Consider the following 16478-nt stretch of genomic DNA (forward strand, 5'->3'; position numbering starts at 1 on the left):
AATATAATAAACCATAATTTGTGGCAAGGTGGTTAATGCCCATGAAAGAGTGTGATGTGCACAAATATAAATGGACTATAGTGATCAGAATGGCAGGATGCAGCCAGTTGTCTTCCATCGACCTCACCCAATTCCCCTCCTTATTACAGCTCTTGTCCCACATGGTTTTGGTCCGTGCAGGTCCCATGATCCCCAGTATAGCCTTTTTGGTGGTCAGAGGGGACCCTGCTTTTTCACAGGTGGAAAAGCTGATTGGATCCAGCCCAATTAATTGGAAATATGTAAGAAAAACAATTACAAACAAGTTGATGACCATCAGCCCGAAGTCTCTGCCAGAAGTCAGTTCCAGATATCAGGAGCCACTAAGGTGCAAACCTCCCTTCTGGCTCCCCTGGAGCTAACCTGTCAAAGGGGAGGCAATCTTGTTGGCTTGATCTCAGTTGGCTGAGGTGGAGGTTAGGTATTTCAGAGTTTCCAGCCTTTAAAGGTTTGAAATAACAGCACCTCCAGAGCAAACTGGTTGTCAGTGTGCTTGCCAAAGAACCGGCTGAAAGTGTTCAGAGCGGTGAGCACCACGACGCAATGCATTGTACAAGCTGAAGCTTCTGATTTGCCTTCAATAGCAGCCCTGTGTACAGTCAGTTGCTGTAGTCAAGGGTGGAAGGAAGAACCAATGAAGCGGGGGACCATTACCTTGGTAAATGTGGGGTTTGTATCACATGTTTGGCTGTACATTTGAAGCACATAACATAATGATATGCTTTTTTATAAAAATCAAGGATACACTGTACACAGATTGTACCTTCATTCACTGTAACCTGTGAACAGTGCTACTGTGAAATAGCCAATGGACTCTACATGGCTCAGTGGAGACTGGTTGATCCAGCTGCAGGGTAGAGTGGGCAAAGGGGAATGCTGTGGTTTTGCAGGGAGTTGTGTTGTGTTACATGGCAGGCTAGCATGGATGCATTTCACACTGGGTGGCTTTTAATCCTTGTTATTGGCTGCCTTGAGTCTGTCAGAAGGGCAGAACATCAATATTAAAAACAGAGTAGGTACACACAAAAAGACATCCATGTATCTTTTTATTTGAAACATTTTATAAAATGTAAATAAACCACAGACCACAAGCAGAAAGGGGGAGGGGTTATGAAGGGTCAGATGAGACAAGGAGTAAGAGAGTTTTCTATCTACCTGCCAAAGTCTTGGGTTCACCAGTGCCAGAAAGGCGAAAGAGTGTGCCATGGACAGAGCAAGCACAAACTGAGGATGTTCTGTAATGGGATGATAGCAGTGTGCCTGGGAAGAACTGTCCTGATCGATGGTTAAAATGCCTCAGAATGATGAAAAATATCATACAAATTTGTCCATGTGGCAGAAATCCTATTTTTGGCACATAATTTGGCATACAGTCATGTTTTTTGGTTAATGTACATGTGCGCCTGAGCGGTTCTCTTGGCATCATCTCTGTTGAGTAGACCCTTTCTAGCCAGCATGGTATAGTGGTTAAAGTGTCAGACTAGGATCTGGGAGACATTTGAATCCTCGCTTTGCCAGGGAGGGTTGGTGAGCAACCTCAGACGAGTCATGCTCTCTTAACAGCCTGCCTCACAGGGTCGTTGTGAGGATAAAATGGAAGAGAATTGTGTAAGCTGCTTTGGGGGGCAGAGGGGGGCTATGCATGAACTAAATGAACTTTCTGTTCCTCAGGAGTCTGATGGAGGCTTGTACATTTGCATGAACACATTCCTAGGATTTGGGAAACGGTACGTGGACAAGCATTATGAGAAAACAGGCCAGCGCGCCTATCTCCACCTCAAGAAGACACGCAAAGCGGTAAGAAGGGGAGTCTTCCCATGTCGGACCTTTTGCTCATCAGACAGAAAAAGGGGCTCCCTCTTCAACTGTCTGAGGAGGGGAAGGCAGGACTATCTGCTTCCTGCATATCTGTCCTGCTCTTTCTCCAGCGCTGTCTGCCCCACTGCCTGTCCTTTGGAATTCTCTGAATCGATGGCCTCTTGAGAGATGGGAAAGCCTGGAAGAAAATGGGGGGGGGCCTATCTTTCTAGATGTTCCCTGCAGATACATTTCAATTTATGCCATGGAGAAATTGGGAATTGTGGGGAGCAAAGAGGGGGGAACTAAGAATGTATAATAGAAAGGTTATTTTACATTAAAAATCTGCAACGTAAGAGAATAATTCCTCTGCACACTGATTTATATATATTATGCATATATTTATGTCTAAACGTGACTGATTTTGTCCACAGTTAATATTTCAATGAGCTTAGAATGGAGTAACTCTACGTAGAATTTCACTCTTAATCTTCATCAAGCAAATTTGCAAAAACACCCAGGACTAAAGCAAAAAAGAGAGTTGTAAACTGTTGCTTCCTATGTCATGTTTTTTGCAAAGGTATTTTTGATAGGGGTATTTTTTTCAGTGCTCCCCAAAATTTCCTTGGGGAAAATTTACATTCTGAGGGAGTAAAACCTTGTCTTAAAAGACATTTCACTCATACCAAAGTAAACTTATTTCATAATAGTTTGTTTCCATTTCCCCTGAAATGTCTCAATTTTTCCCATAGAGAAACTGGAAAAAAGAATTGGGGTAGCGCAGCGGAAACAACCATTTTTTAAAAAGTTTTTCATATTACTGCCAAATTTTATCTTACGTAGAAACTAAGCACTTTTAGGCCCTTTCCTGCCTATTGGTTTAGTTGTTGTTTTTTTGTCTTTGTATTTATTTTAGCTCTGGTTCTAATTGTTTTAATGAGGTGTTTTTAGTTGGTTTTCATGATTTTAAAATGTGATTTTATTATGTATGTTTCAGTTTTTTAGGCACCTTGATGGCCCTTGTGAGGGCAGAAAGGCAGGATATAAATTTTGTAAAATAAACAGAAAAAAAAACCAAGTCCAGGCTGAATAAGAGAGCCTATATTTGACCCCCCCCCGCCCCCAATGCCTGTATTTGATCCATGGCTTTGAAATCTCCTGACACGTCATGTTTCTAATGACCTCCTTTGGCTTGGCTGCAGAAAGAAGACGATGCAAATTCCAGTGCTGGAGATCCCCCTCGGAAGAAACCAACCCGGCTAGCTATTGGTAAGAGGCCAGCCCTGTCGGTCTCTCAGTTACGTGGAGAAGGAAACCGTAAATGGTGAATTCCCTCTCAGAGGAAGGGGCTGAGCTGACGAATGGGGGTGGGGTGGGGGGCGCTAATTCACATCTCTACATCTGAGTTCTGCAGCTCTTACCCTTCTCTGTCAATTTGGTAGGAGTTGAAGGTGGATTTGACATCCCTGAGGAGAAGTATGAATATGATGAACATGTCAAAATAGTCGTTTTACCTGAGTACTTGGATATTCCTCGGGACGGACTGGAGGGTTTGCCAGATATGGTCAAGGACCGGGTGAGTTTTGTGTTCTCACTCCCAAACAGCAGGACTTGAGTCTAGCAGCCAACAAGTTATTTAGGGTATAAGCTTTTCAGAGACACAGCATCCTTCTTCAGCTACAAAGAGGAGTGGAGATCCCTGGGATCTCCTAGTCAGGAGGAAGGAGTGGTGAAGCAAAGAAGGGAGCCAAAATGTGAAGGCACAGTATTACAATGCATCTTGATTAGAGCAGAAATTAGCATGTGTTATATGAGATAAGAATCCCGTAGTTTCAATGGGCTTGACCTGAAACAACTCTGCTTAGGACTGTGCTGTTTGTCTCTTATTTGGTCCTGGAGGTTCCATTGTTCTGAACTTGTGAATGGACTCAAATTCAGCAATCTCGTTGTAATCTGCTCTCCAAAACAAGACCCTTTGTAGTCTGGAAAGGTGGCAGAACTAAGACGTGGGACCAGGTCTGGCCATTGTCTTAGGCAGGGGAAGAAGAGGCTGGAGCACAGGGGAGTCTTGGCAGAACTGTGTGTGGGCTGAGTCTAGGTCCATGTTAGCAGAAAGTGCCAGGGTTGGGGGATGCTATAGAACCCCAGGAATACCCTGTCCCTTTTTCAATCCTCCTAGGTTTCCAGCGCCATTGAGGCTATTCTGACAGCAGACTCTGCCTCCCGGAAGCAGGAAGTGCAGGCTTGGGATGGGGAGGTTCGGCGCGTGTCTCGGCATGCTTTCTCACTCCAGCAGCTCCAGAGTGGTGTGCGTATTCCTCCTTGGTGAGTTTCGCTGAATGCCCAGGTATCTCCCCTGCCCCTCCACCTATTGAGACACTTAATGGTGTACTCTCTGACCACTTCTTCACTCAGTGTTGGTTGAGAGATACACACCCCAAACCACCCATGGGCCAGGATATATAATGGAGCAGATGCTACCACTGGCTTGGGATTTGTTCAGCAGAGGCCTTTTTTCCAGAGGCAGCTGGGAAGAATTGTAGAGGGCTAGCAGTCTCAGGCTGCTGTAGCAAAATAAAACAAAAATGCAGACTAATTTAAAGACTAACAATGGTTATTTCAATATGAGCAGTCACAGCCCACTTTGTCAAACAAGGTTTATTTATTATTTACTTGATTTGATTTCTATTCCGCTCTCCCCACAAGCAGGCACAGAGCGGATCACAGTATTTTAAAATATACAATACAAATATACAAATTGCAATAATGATGTAACATTAATAATGCCTAGATTATAAAACAGCCATGCACATTTTGCCCCATCCCCTCAACCGAAATGATTCGCTGGGCAGGGTGGCCAGTCATAGATAGGGGTGTGCAGGGCCAGGTTGCTTCAGGTTTCCCGCTTCGGGTTTACCCAAAGCGGGGGGGGGGGGGGGAATCCGGAAATACCTTAATTCCAAAGTGGCAAGCCGCTTCGGAATGAAGGTATTTTACTCACTTCGGTATACACCATAAATATTTGGAGCATACTGAAGTGAGGGGGGGGGAACTCCCGCACCCCACCTTCCACCCTCCCTGGGGCAACCCCTCCACCCCCCACCCACTTACCTGGCGGGATGGTCTTTGTCAGCTGGGTGGTGGGCTGCTGGCGGTGGCAGCATGAGGCTGCGACGGCCTGGAGCCAGCCAGTTCAGCTCCTCTGCCACTGCACCGCCACCTAAGCCTGCGGGGCGGTGGGGAAGGACGGAGCCGCTGCCGCCTCCGGCCCTTCTTGCCCCTCAGTTGGTTGCGGTGCAGCCGCACAGCGGCAATCATTTGAGGGGCAGGAAGGGCTTTCTCTGTCTCTTCCAGCCCTTCCTGCCCCTCAAATGGCCGCCGGCACACCGCAGCCAATTGAGGGGCAGGAAGGTCCGGAGGCAGCGGTGCAGCGGCAGAGGAGCTGGAGCCACCGCTACCGCTGACAAGGTGGGTGGGGGTGTGATGATGTTTAAAGGGCCCCACCGCTGCTTGTAAGCAGTGGCGGGGCCCTTTAAACTTAGGCCCGAAGCTTTCCAAAGCATTCCGAATGCTTCAGAAAGCTTTGATTAGGAATTTTTGAATCAGAGCCAGCATGCTGGCCCCGATTCTGATATCCCTAATCTTTATGGATCGGGTCTGATTCGGGTAATTTACCCAAATCGGAAACCCGAAGCACATACCCCTAGTTACAGAACCAGGGAGGCCCTGCCCCTATGTCCCTATGGCAGGAGGCTGATACAATACCTCAGATGGCCCATCCACCTCAACCAACAAATGCCAGGTGGAACATCTGTCTTTCAGGCCCGAAAGAAGGATAACAAATCCGAATGGGCCCACGTTGACACAGAGTTCCATCAGGTTGGGGCCAGGGAAAATCATACTAGTGGATTTTTATAGGGCAGATTGTGGGGAAGAAGACACTTGACCCCCTTTTTCCTGCTTCCCCCCCCCCCCCCAGCGGCTGGAAGTGCACCAAGTGCGACATGCGCGAGAACCTGTGGCTCAACATGACGGATGGCACCATCTTATGCGGGCGACGCTACTTTGATGGCAGCGGGGGCAACAACCATGCAGTCGAACATTACCGGGAGACTGGTTACCCCTTGGCCGTGAAGCTGGGAACTATCACCCCAGATGGAGCTGGTAAGAATAGCTGCAACTGACGCCTGTCCAGGGCTGGCACCAGGGTTTCTGGCGCCTGAGGCCGAGGGCAGCTTCTGATCGCAGGGCGGCAGGCAGCTGGGTGGGAGGGTTGCCTGCTCAGACTGCCCCGTGCTGCCCCCAGCCAAGCACGGTGGGTGGCTGGGGAGGCATGTGTGCATCCTCCCAGCCCTCCTGCTCTGTGTGCTACCCCGGATGCTGCACCTGGCCCGCGGCTGCTGCTCCCAGATGGGTGTGTGTGCTGGCAGCGGCGGGTGGGCTGGGAGGCTGCAGTAGCTGTGGACCAGGCGTGGCAGGTGGCTGGGGTGGTGCGCAGGTGGCTTCCTGTCCCTCCTGCTCAGCCGCCCATGCGCTGCTGCTGCTGCTGCTGCCGCCGCCAGCTCCACAGTGTGCGCCCTCACCCCTTGCGCCCCCCAGCGCCCCAGCGCTGGAGGCGGCTGCTGGACCTGCCTCAGTGGAGGCGCCGGCCCTGCGCCCGTCCTGTGTCTTCTGATGAGAGAGCTGCTGGCATTCAGCCTCCCACTTCAGACTCTGCTGTGCAGTTGAGCACAAAGGAATGAGCCCCCCTCCGGTGGCTCAGGAGAGGGAGGTGGAGTGGGTTGCTGCTGCTCTGCTGCCTGAGCCCAGCGGGAGTTTTCCTGGTCTAGGGGAGAGTTGTGCGCCCTTCTCACCCCGGCTGGAAGGGCAAGTCACTGTCCCAGCCTGTGGGTCTGGAGAAGGGAGCCCTGACTCTTGAAAGCTCATCTCCCGGAAATCTTACGGGTCTCTACGGTGCCACTAGACTCAAATCCTGCTGTTCCCGCCTGTGTTGTTGTGTGCCTGTGAATGGAACGCTTGATGGTGCAAGTAGTACTTGCCTTGCTGTCTAGCCAGGGTTGTGTAAGCTTGAGGTTGTATGTCTTGCCCCTCATGCTGAATCCCTGTTAAAGTTGATGCCACCAAGTTGGGTCGCAGTTTCACAGTTGTAGAAGGCTTCGTATTCTTAAATGTTCACGGGTGCAACAGAAATGCTCTCTGTTCCTTTCAGCTTGCAAACCTACCTTTTTATCTACTTGCAGAGAAAATTTTTAACGTGCCCTGGCAAAGTTGTGGTAAGCCAGATACAGCAGGTCGTTGGAGTCGCCAGATCTGGCCTCTTGGTTGCCAGTTGGCAATCTGGGTTTACAGGCTAAGGCCCAGAAGTGCATGTTGCCAGCTCCTCCTTTTCCCCATTGGTGGATCAAGTAGTTCCAGCCAGGGCGTTGCCTACGAAACCAGAAAAAGAGACACAGTAAAATGTCAATATGAAATATCATTTCCGAGCACCATTTGGGGTGGGGGTGGGGGGGGATATCTCTGGGAGAGAAAATGTTGTGAACATTTTAACAATACTGTGATGAAAAATTTGGTAGGCCCAGATAAAAATAGCTCCATTCAGCCATCCCTGCTAGATTTATAGAGGTGGAGGAGCTCTAGGCAAAAGGGTGTCATTCTCTCGTTACCTGCTCCCACTGCAGATGTCTATTCCTATGACGAGGATGACATGGTGCTGGACCCCAATCTGGCGGAGCATTTGGCCCACTTTGGAATTGATATGCTGAAAATGCAGAAGGTGAGTTGGGGCAGTAGGCCTGAGAGCTGCCGCTTCCTGGGCTTGTGTCTTCGTCCCCACTCCTGGATGGAAAGGCATGTTGCTTTCTAGCAATCACAGAGCATGGGGTTCCCCCATCCCCATTGTTGACATCTGGGGCTGAATTATGCTCTCTCTTCTTGCTGCTGGGCTCTTCCTTTGGGAAGGGGAACTTCAAGATGTCCCCCTTCAAAAGGGGGTTAGACAGATTAGTGGAGGAGAGGTCCATCAGTGGCTACTTGCAGTGGTTAACTGACTGGGAGTGGGCCGTTCCAATTGCTACAGCTGTCCTCAAGTTACCAGGAGTCACAGGATACCCACTTGGGAACCCACAGTGCCAGCAACAGGGAAGCCCAATGGGACAGTGGCAATGTGGAGAAATGCTGCAACAGCAGCAACCTACTATGGGACCTTAAAGGCCCCAGCTCAGCTACATCCAACAGCCATCAAGCCAGCCAGGACAACAGCAGGAACTAGGAGGGATGCTGCAACAGCAGTAAGGCAGGATGGGCCTTTTAAGGCCTCACTGAGAGCCGGTTTGGTGTAGTGGTTAAGAGCACAGGACTCTAATCTGGAGAGCCGGGTTTGATTCCCACTCCTCCACGTGAAGCCGGCTGGGTGACCTTGGGTCAGTCACGGCTCTCTCAGAGCTCTCTCAGCCCCACCCACCTCCCAGGGTTTGTTGTGGGGATAATATGACATATGTATTGTCGAAGGCTTTCACGGCCGGAGAACGATGGTTGTTGGGGGTTTTTCCACACTGTGACACTGAGAGATCTCTGTCTTTTGGTGCTACACCTCTGAAGATGCCAGCCACAGCTGCTGGCGAAACGTCAGGAACTACAATGCCAAGACCACGGCAATACAGCCCGGAAAACCCCCAACAACCATAATATGACATACTTTGTAAACCACTCTGAGTGGGTGTTAAGTCATCCTGAAGAGCAGTATATAAATCGAATGTTGTTATTGTCGTTATTAATCACTGCTAACAGCTTCTGGCAGTTTAGCCCCGCCAGGGCAATGAGAGGGGAGAAAGAGGCTGCAGGTGCCACCCAAGATTCCCCTGAGGTCTTGGGAGACTGCAGGTCCTTAAAGACTTCCGGGGAATTGGCTGAACTCGTGTGACCTGCTGTACTAGCCTCCTAATGGTCTAGAAGCAGGCTGGTGGGGAGGGGCTAGGTTCTCTCTCCAGGCTGTGCAAGAGAGACCCGATGGAGAAGAGGGGGAGCCAGGTGCTGCAAGCCCCCCTCCCCGCTCTGGTTCTGAGGCTCTGCAAGCCCAACCAGGACCGAAAAGGGTGGGGTGGCTCAGGGAGCTGCTGAGGGCAAGGGCAGGGTTGCCCCTGAGCCTCACAGTGACACACACAAGTTCAAATATAAATAGTATGGGAACATTTACAGGTCATTAACGCTTCAAAATCCTGGGACCCACTTTCATAGGCTTTGTGACCCACTTTGGGATCAGGACCCACAGGTTGAGCAACACTGTTGTATGGCTTTCTATTGAAGCTGCCTCCATCGGGCTGGAGTCTCCAGCTGGCTTGGGGGGGGCGTGTCTTTCCTTGGGTGCCACCCCTTTTCCCGCTGAGTACATGTCCTGTCACTCTTCCTCTGCAGACCGACAAGACAATGACCGAACTAGAGATTGATATGAACCAGCGGATTGGTGAGTGGGAGCTGATCCAGGAATCCGGGGTGCAGCTCAAACCCCTCTACGGCCCAGGCTACACGGGCATCCGGAACTTGGGAAACAGCTGCTACCTCAACTCCGTGGTGCAAGTCCTGTTCAGCATACCCGACTTCCAGCGCAAGTAAGAGGGACGGAGGAAGCCCCTCTTCATCTTGGGTGTGGAGGGGGCATTGAGGCTAATTTGTGTGAGTTTTTAAAAAGGCCCTCTTTTCATAGCAGTTCTGTTACTTACAGAGGTGGGGGAGCCATTACCCGGTTGCTTGTGTGCTGGGATGAAATTGGGTACATGTGCATATTTCAGACAGGGAGTAAGATATATATATTTTACTTTACATCCTATCCCCTTCCAAGTGCTCTACAACAATGACAATATATCCACAAACCTCTCTGTTGTTTTGATTTCAGTTCCATCTAGTCCCATCCAGACCCTCTAAAAGCCATTCTGAATCTGAAGCACCAACAGCCCTGCCAGAATACCCGCAGGCTCAGCCTGTGGTGAGCCTCTGGAGCTGAGGTGCAGCCAGGTCTGGCCTGCTTCTGTGCTGGGATTTTTCCCCACGTGGGAAAGCCCTGTGTTAAAGCAGAGCATCCTAATGATGGTTGTGCTCATTCCCAGCACAACTTGTGGTGTTCCTGGAGTTTTTTCCCTTTAAACCAGATTAAAAATATCCTCCCCCCCCCCACCCCGCGGAATCCATGGAGAGGCTGCACGAGAGCGACAGTATGAACATTTCCTCTATTGCCCCTGTAGGGAGGAAGGTGGAGGTTAAGCTCTGCGTTCAAGTGACAGGTGGCCGCTTGCTGCTATGCAGCATTTCCTGCATGCTCCTTAGCTCTTTTCCTCCTTTCCCTGCTGAGCCACACTCTAGCATTACAGTGTGGATTGGTAGAGAAAGGGGAAATAAGTGGAAACGAGGGGTCTGGACCACAGGGGGTCCCAAGCAAAATCACCATCTTGTTGTATGTGTTTTTGCATACAAGGGCTGGGAAAAGGCAGAAGAGCAGCGGGAGTGGGCAAGGAATAGGAGTGTGTGATTATGCCACCCCTTCCTGTGTTGCTTGCTGCTACTGCCATGGGAGAGACACATCTTCACACTCCTGTGTGGATGGAACTCTGGTGCCTGAACTGTAAGCTGTAGAAGGCATTCCCTGTCAAAAGTGTGGGTTGGAAACCAAGCAGCAGAAGTCCTCTTCCAGTGCCTGGATCACAACCCCCCCCCCCCCAAGCAGAAGGGAGTGCTTCATAGCCCTGGCCTGGCTGTTATCCTAACCTTAAAGGATGCCATTTCAGTGCCTCAGTTTCTTTCTCTCTCTTTTGATTTGCAGGTATGTAGACAAGATAGAAAAAATATTCCGAAATGCTCCCTCAGATCCAACGCAGGATTTCAGCACCCAAGTGTATGTAGCGGCACGTCTCTGTCCCCTCTTTATCCGTTTGCGACCTGCACCACTGTGGCTTCCTACAGCTTTGTTCCTTTCACAGTCCTCTATAGCTTCCCTCTGCTTATGTGATCCTTTTCCAGTAGTTCTGTCTAAAATATGAAAAACATAACTGGCTTTTTTCTGCTGCGTCACAAGAAGTTGAAACTTCATTGTTGAAATAAACCTGCACTTCTTTGGGTTTTTTTAAAAGCCGGGGTTGCCTGATGGCTTTTCCTTTCTGAAGAGATTAATCTATAGATCTGTTTGTCCCTGTGAGAATTTACAGCCCTCTACCTTCCAAAGGCTTTAAGTTTCTCAGTTGAGACATGGTGAGATTATCAGATTAGTGAAGCTGCTCTTATGCAAGATGGCCACTTCCGCTGAGATGTAAAATAGGAGTGGATCAGGGAGTCCCCGGACTGATTAGTTCCTCTGCCTTTCCAGAGCCAAGCTAGGCCACGGGCTACTCTCCGGGGAATATTCCAAGCCAGCTCCCTCCGATGGGGAACAGCAACCAGACCAGAAGGTGAGGATCTGGGGTCCTGGCTATTGCTCAACAGTGATGGGATTTTCCTGCCTAAAGCACACTTCCTCACCTCTCTTCTCTTCTTGCAGGGAGTTCAGGATGGCATTGCACCACGCATGTTTAAATCTTTGGTGGGCAAAGGTCATCCAGAATTTTCCACCAATCGGCAGCAAGACGCTCAGGAGTTCTTCCTGCACTTTATCAACATGGTGGAGGTAACAAGGTCTTGATTGTGGGCCTCTGTTGGGTTCTTCATTTCGGGGCTGGAAAGAGGAGGAAGGTGATCAGCCTGGCAGATCTGGAGTGGCATGGAAGGCCAGTGATGCAGGTCACCCGCAGGGTGCTGTTGCACGAGTAGAAAGAGCTGCGTCCAGCATCCCTGGAAGAGTGGGTTGAGGCCCATCCGTTGGCAAAAGTCCATGCTGCAGGGTTCTCTCTGAAAACTGTTCAGAAGGATTAATTTTGTATCAGGGGCCTGAAGAGAATGGAAGCATTCTGCAGTGTATTTTTATTCCAGAGTACTCTGTTAAGTCTTTGGATTGTGGCTATGGGACTAGAATCCTTCTGGGGGAATAGTCGGATTCAGACCATGTGCTGGGAAGTTCTTTGTCAGCTTCTTAGAGATTCCTCTCTGAAGAAGAGCAGAAGCGGCAGATAGGCAGCTCTAAAATAGTTTGTTGACCAGTAGCTGTAATTCAGGTCTCTCCTTGGCCTGAGCAGCTGCTGTAGAAGGCTGGGTGCGTTCTAAGGTGTGTTCCCAGTTCAGGTGATGCTACAGTGAGACCCAGTAGATCTTGCCAGTTGCATAAACCTGGAAACCATCTGTGTGGGTTTTTCCATGGAAGAAACCAGTGTTGTGCTTTTCTGTGCGCCTCCTGCATCCCCACTGGCCCATAGGCAGACCGTAACGGCTGGCCTGCCTTCCCGCCTTCCCTATTGTGCTTTCCAGCGGAACTGCCGTAGCTCCGAAAACCCAAACGAGGTCTTCCGCTTCTTGGTGGAGGAAAAGCTGAAGTGCTTGGCCACGGAGAAAGTGAAATACACCCAGCGAGTCGACTACATCATGCAGCTGCCGGTGCCCATGGAGGCAGCCCTGAATAAAGGTCAGGGTGCTGAAGCGGGCCGTGAAGGGGCTGCTGGCAAGACATTTCTCCGAGCCTCCTGCTTTAAACGGGGGTGTGGAATCCAGGAGGCCTTGAAGGGTGGGGGGGTGTACAAGGGAGGGGGTTCAAGCAAGACTGATGGCCTGGGGAGGGCAAAGTTGCCTCTCCTCCCCCCCCCGCCCACCTTCCTGTTTTACCCTCACAACAACCCTGCAAGGGCCATTTGAGAGCATGTGACTAGCCCAAAGATATCCGGGAGCTTCTTGGCCGTGTGGTCCAGCCCTCTAATCACGACGTCTCACTAGTTTTGCTGTCTTGACTGCACTGTACGTAAAAGAGGGGATTTAAGTGAGGCGCAGGGGGCTTCTGCACAACTTTCCCTTGCTCAAGCCCGTGTGAGCATTGTCATGTTCAGTCAAAAGGTGGTATGAGTATGGTAGCCAGTGGAGTGCAGGGTTTAACCCCACTGAAGAGTGTAGTAAAAGTGGTGCCCCACCAGCCTGATCTGAACACTCTTAAGCCCACACGTTCCCCTAATGCAGCCGTTTTATCCAGTGTCTGCCTGCAGCCAGCATACGCTACAGACCCATCCGCAGGATCATGCCTCCTCTTTATTGCTACTGTTCCCCCCCTCTCCCCCGCCGCTCGCTGTCCAGATGAGTTGCTGGAGTACGAAGAGAAGAAGCGACAAGCTGAAGCGGAGAAGCAGCCTCTGCCTGAGCTGGTCCGTGCCAAGGTGCCTTTCAGCTCCTGCCTCGAGGCCTATGGGACCCCGGAACAAGTGGATGATTTTTGGAGCACAGCCTTGCAGGCCAAGTCTGTGGCCCTCAAGTGAGTGGGGATGGGTGGGGAGATGGGGGCTAATTGGAGAGCGGAGCTGGACTCCAATCGCCGGGCTAGACTCAGCACAACTTTGGGAAAGCTTCTTCCCAAATGAGCCCCTCCCACAGCCGCTGTGAGCATCAGTTGGAGAACCTGCCCCACTGAACGAGCTTCTCCCTGCTGTGGTTCCTGTGCCGATGGGAGCATTACATCCAGGGAGTGGGGAGCCTCTGCTTGAGGCGCAGAACTAGGTCCCAGTTTCAGTCTCCGGCATCTCCAATTGAAATGGCCAGGTAATAGGTGATGTGAAAGGCCTCCTCCCCGTCTCTCCTCCCCAGCTTCCTTCCATTTTTAAAAAAGATTCTTAGCCATGCTGTGGTTGCCTTTTCCTTGCCACTCCAGTAACATACAAGCCTGCAGGGAGGATCTCGTGGGAGGAACCACACCATTGCTCCTTTCCTTATCACGGTTTTCCCTGTGTGATCTTCTCCCCACATCTGTGCCTGGCAGTGCCCACATTTTCTTGCCTCTGGAGCAGCATCGCCTACGACTTTGGAAACGGCCGTGCAGCTGCTCTAAAGGACTCTTTTGGGAGAATTTTTTCCAAGAGCTATGCTGATCCCAATTCGTGGAAAGCTTCAGAGGCCATAAAGGGCATCTTGATGTGCCCAGAATCATACCAGCAGGCCTCATGCAAATTTAGCCAAATGCAGGGAACTTCTGCCTTGCTACTAGCCCTTCCCTATTGTAGAGTGGAACTTTGTCCAAACCGAAGCTTCTATACAGCTTGCAAGGGCAGCCCCATGTAGAATGTGTTACAGTAATGCAAGATGAGAAAACCACAGCAACCTGGTTCCTTGCCTCCTTCCAAGTAAAGGTGCATCTGGCAATTTGGGTATAGTACCTAAAGGGCATGTGTGGCCACACCCACTTCTGGATCTCCCAGTGTGCAGTCAGTCTATAAATGCAGCTGTTCGGGGAGATTGTGATTCCTGCCTCCCCTGAGTCACAAGGCTTGCCAACCATCAGCATAGCTTTTTTCACTTTGGTCCCAGTTTGTTAACATCCCTTGCTTGTTGCTGTGCTAAGGGAGACCCTCTCTTGCACTTCATTTACCATGGCAGCAACCTGTGGGGAAGGAAGGCCTAACCTTGCAGCATTTCCCAGGATGCTGCCCATCCTTTCTCCCTCGATCATCGAATAGTTGAAAGACAGTGTTTCATTGGTCCTCTTTCTTATTCCCTTTTCAGGACAACCAGGTTTGCCTCCTTCCCAGACTATCTAGTGATCCAGATTAAGAAATTCACCTTTGGCCTAGACTGGGTCCCTAAAAAGCTTGGTAAGAGTAGTGCTGTGGAGCCAGGAGTTTGCGCAAGGGTCTGCTGCACGTTATTTTTCTGTCCTCCTCCCCCCACCCCACCCCGCCCCGTTCCAGTATGGCAGCTTGCAGTGCTACAGTGGGGTGCTATAATGCTTTAGAACAACCACACCACCAGGCATTGACATTTGTGCTTTTAAGTGTCTGTAGTGTTTTCTTTAGCTCTGATGCACACAACAGCCCTGCAAAATAGACCAATATTTGCAATTATATTATCTGAGGAGCAGCCAGTTACTTGCTTGTTTGGGGGAGTGCTGTGACTTGGTGGAAGAGCCTGTGCTTTGCATGTGCAAGGTCCCCGCTTCAGTCTCTGCAGTTAAAAGGCTCAGGTAGCAGGTGATGTGAAAGACCCCTGCCTAAGACCCCAGAGAGTTGCTGCCTGTCAGAGATGACAGTGGTGAGGTTGATCAACCAGCGGTCTCATGCAGGGTAATGTGTCTGCGTGACTATGGTGAGATTTGAGCTGGGCGTTCCTGGTTCCTGTTCTTAGCCACGGCAAAACGTCTGCTTTTGACAAAAGCATTCCTGAGTGTCCTTATTCCTCTGAGTGTCTCTGTGGGGCATGATTGGGCAGCAGTAGCATTGGCTTGCTGGCCAGCTGAGTGCACGAGCATGCAAACCCAGCCCCTGCCTTGGACAGGCTCCCCGGGGCATTTCCCAAGCAGTCTCTTCTGTGTTGCCAGATGTCTCCATCGAAATGCCGGAGGAGCTGGATATCTCCGCGCTGCAAGGGACCGGACTTCAGCCTGAAGAGGAAGAGATGCCTGACATAGCGCCCCCGCTGGTGACACCCGATGAACCCAAAGGTAGCCTGGGTTTCTATGGCAACGAGGACGACGACTCCTTCTGCTCCCCTCACTTCTCCTCTCCGACATGTTAGTGACTCTTCTCTCCTCCGCCTGAAGCCTTCCTGCCTTGCTTCTGCCTCTCTCTCTCTCTCTCTCTCTCTCTCGGTGTCCTGCTGTCTGTGTTTCTGCCTGCCTCCTCCTTGCTCAGTCTGCCTTTGTGACTTTACCAGCGGATGCCTGCCCGCCTTTACCCCCACCCCCAGTGTCCTGGGATTATTTATTTTTTAGATTTAGATGTTCACCTACCGAACTGGGTGGGAGACGTAAAGGGGAGGCGTGCAAGATGCGTTTCCAGAGCAGCCCACCCAGCAGCCACTCCAGAAACCTCATTTGGGGGAGCATCTAATTGAAGAGCCAGGTCCTCCGCTCCTTCCCCAAGGCTTGTGGTGCCCTTAGAGCTTCTTGATCTTTTCACCAAACTGGAGCCTTGATTAGATAGGATGGAGCTTCTTGAATAGGCAGGGGGTGTGAAAGACCCCTGCCCGGAGAGCTGCTGCCAGCCTGAGTCGACGATACTGATGGTCTGGTTCAGTACAAAGCAGCTTTGTGTGTTGGTGAACATCTTGATGCTGGGAGGCCGTGAGGTTGGATGAATTTATCTTCTTGGCTGCCAGCAACCCGGGTCTCCTTGAAATTGGTAGGGTGCAGCGTTCTGGCCGGAGTTCTGATGGACAGCCCCAGTACTTGGGCTATTTCAGCCTGCCCCCCCCCCTCCTTAGAGCCCCAATCTTCTCTCCCACGTGGCCTTAAAAAACCTCCCAAATCAAGAGAACGGAAAGGTCTCCCCTGTAGCCATGAGCAGCAAAGAGGACACAGCTGGCAGAACCTGCTCCTTTCCAGTCATGGAGCTGGGTGGATGGGAAGAGATGTGGGTGGGCCGCAGGGTGCCTGGGTGCTTATTCGGGGGGCTTAAACGGGGAAAATATGCTTCTTCCACACTTCTCAGCAAAAGCTGATTTCCACTGACGGCCCAAAGGCACATTGCCAGGTTCTGGTAGCACTAATAACCAGCACTTAGAGAAATCCTCCAAGGCCTTTGCAAATCTCCCAGTCCGACTCA

At 50.7% G+C, this 16478-nt stretch overlaps 1 protein-coding gene across 2 annotated transcripts in view; it reads left to right on the top strand.

Moving 5' to 3' along the window:
* USP5 (ubiquitin specific peptidase 5) overlaps positions 1–16478 on the top strand; it is a 29250-nt gene that overhangs the window by 5368 nt on the left and 7404 nt on the right. The window contains exons 2-15 of one of the 2 annotated variants that reach the window (XM_055002809.1): positions 1711–1836; positions 3039–3105; positions 3279–3412; positions 4016–4161; positions 5816–6000; positions 7515–7609; positions 9247–9440; positions 10646–10717; positions 11186–11267; positions 11357–11482; positions 12217–12370; positions 13027–13201; positions 14443–14531; positions 15254–15445. In XM_055002809.1, the coding sequence (XP_054858784.1) occupies positions 1711–1836; positions 3039–3105; positions 3279–3412; positions 4016–4161; positions 5816–6000; positions 7515–7609; positions 9247–9440; positions 10646–10717; positions 11186–11267; positions 11357–11482; positions 12217–12370; positions 13027–13201; positions 14443–14531; positions 15254–15445 (1837 nt within the window). The remainder of the gene's footprint in view (positions 1–1710; positions 1837–3038; positions 3106–3278; positions 3413–4015; positions 4162–5815; positions 6001–7514; positions 7610–9246; positions 9441–10645; positions 10718–11185; positions 11268–11356; positions 11483–12216; positions 12371–13026; positions 13202–14442; positions 14532–15253; positions 15446–16478) is intronic. The other variant, XM_055002810.1, reaches the window with a different exon arrangement.

The sequence above is a fragment of the Eublepharis macularius genome, chromosome 18 (assembly GCF_028583425.1).
Source record: "Eublepharis macularius isolate TG4126 chromosome 18, MPM_Emac_v1.0, whole genome shotgun sequence".
Lineage (NCBI taxonomy): Eukaryota > Metazoa > Chordata > Lepidosauria > Squamata > Eublepharidae > Eublepharis > Eublepharis macularius.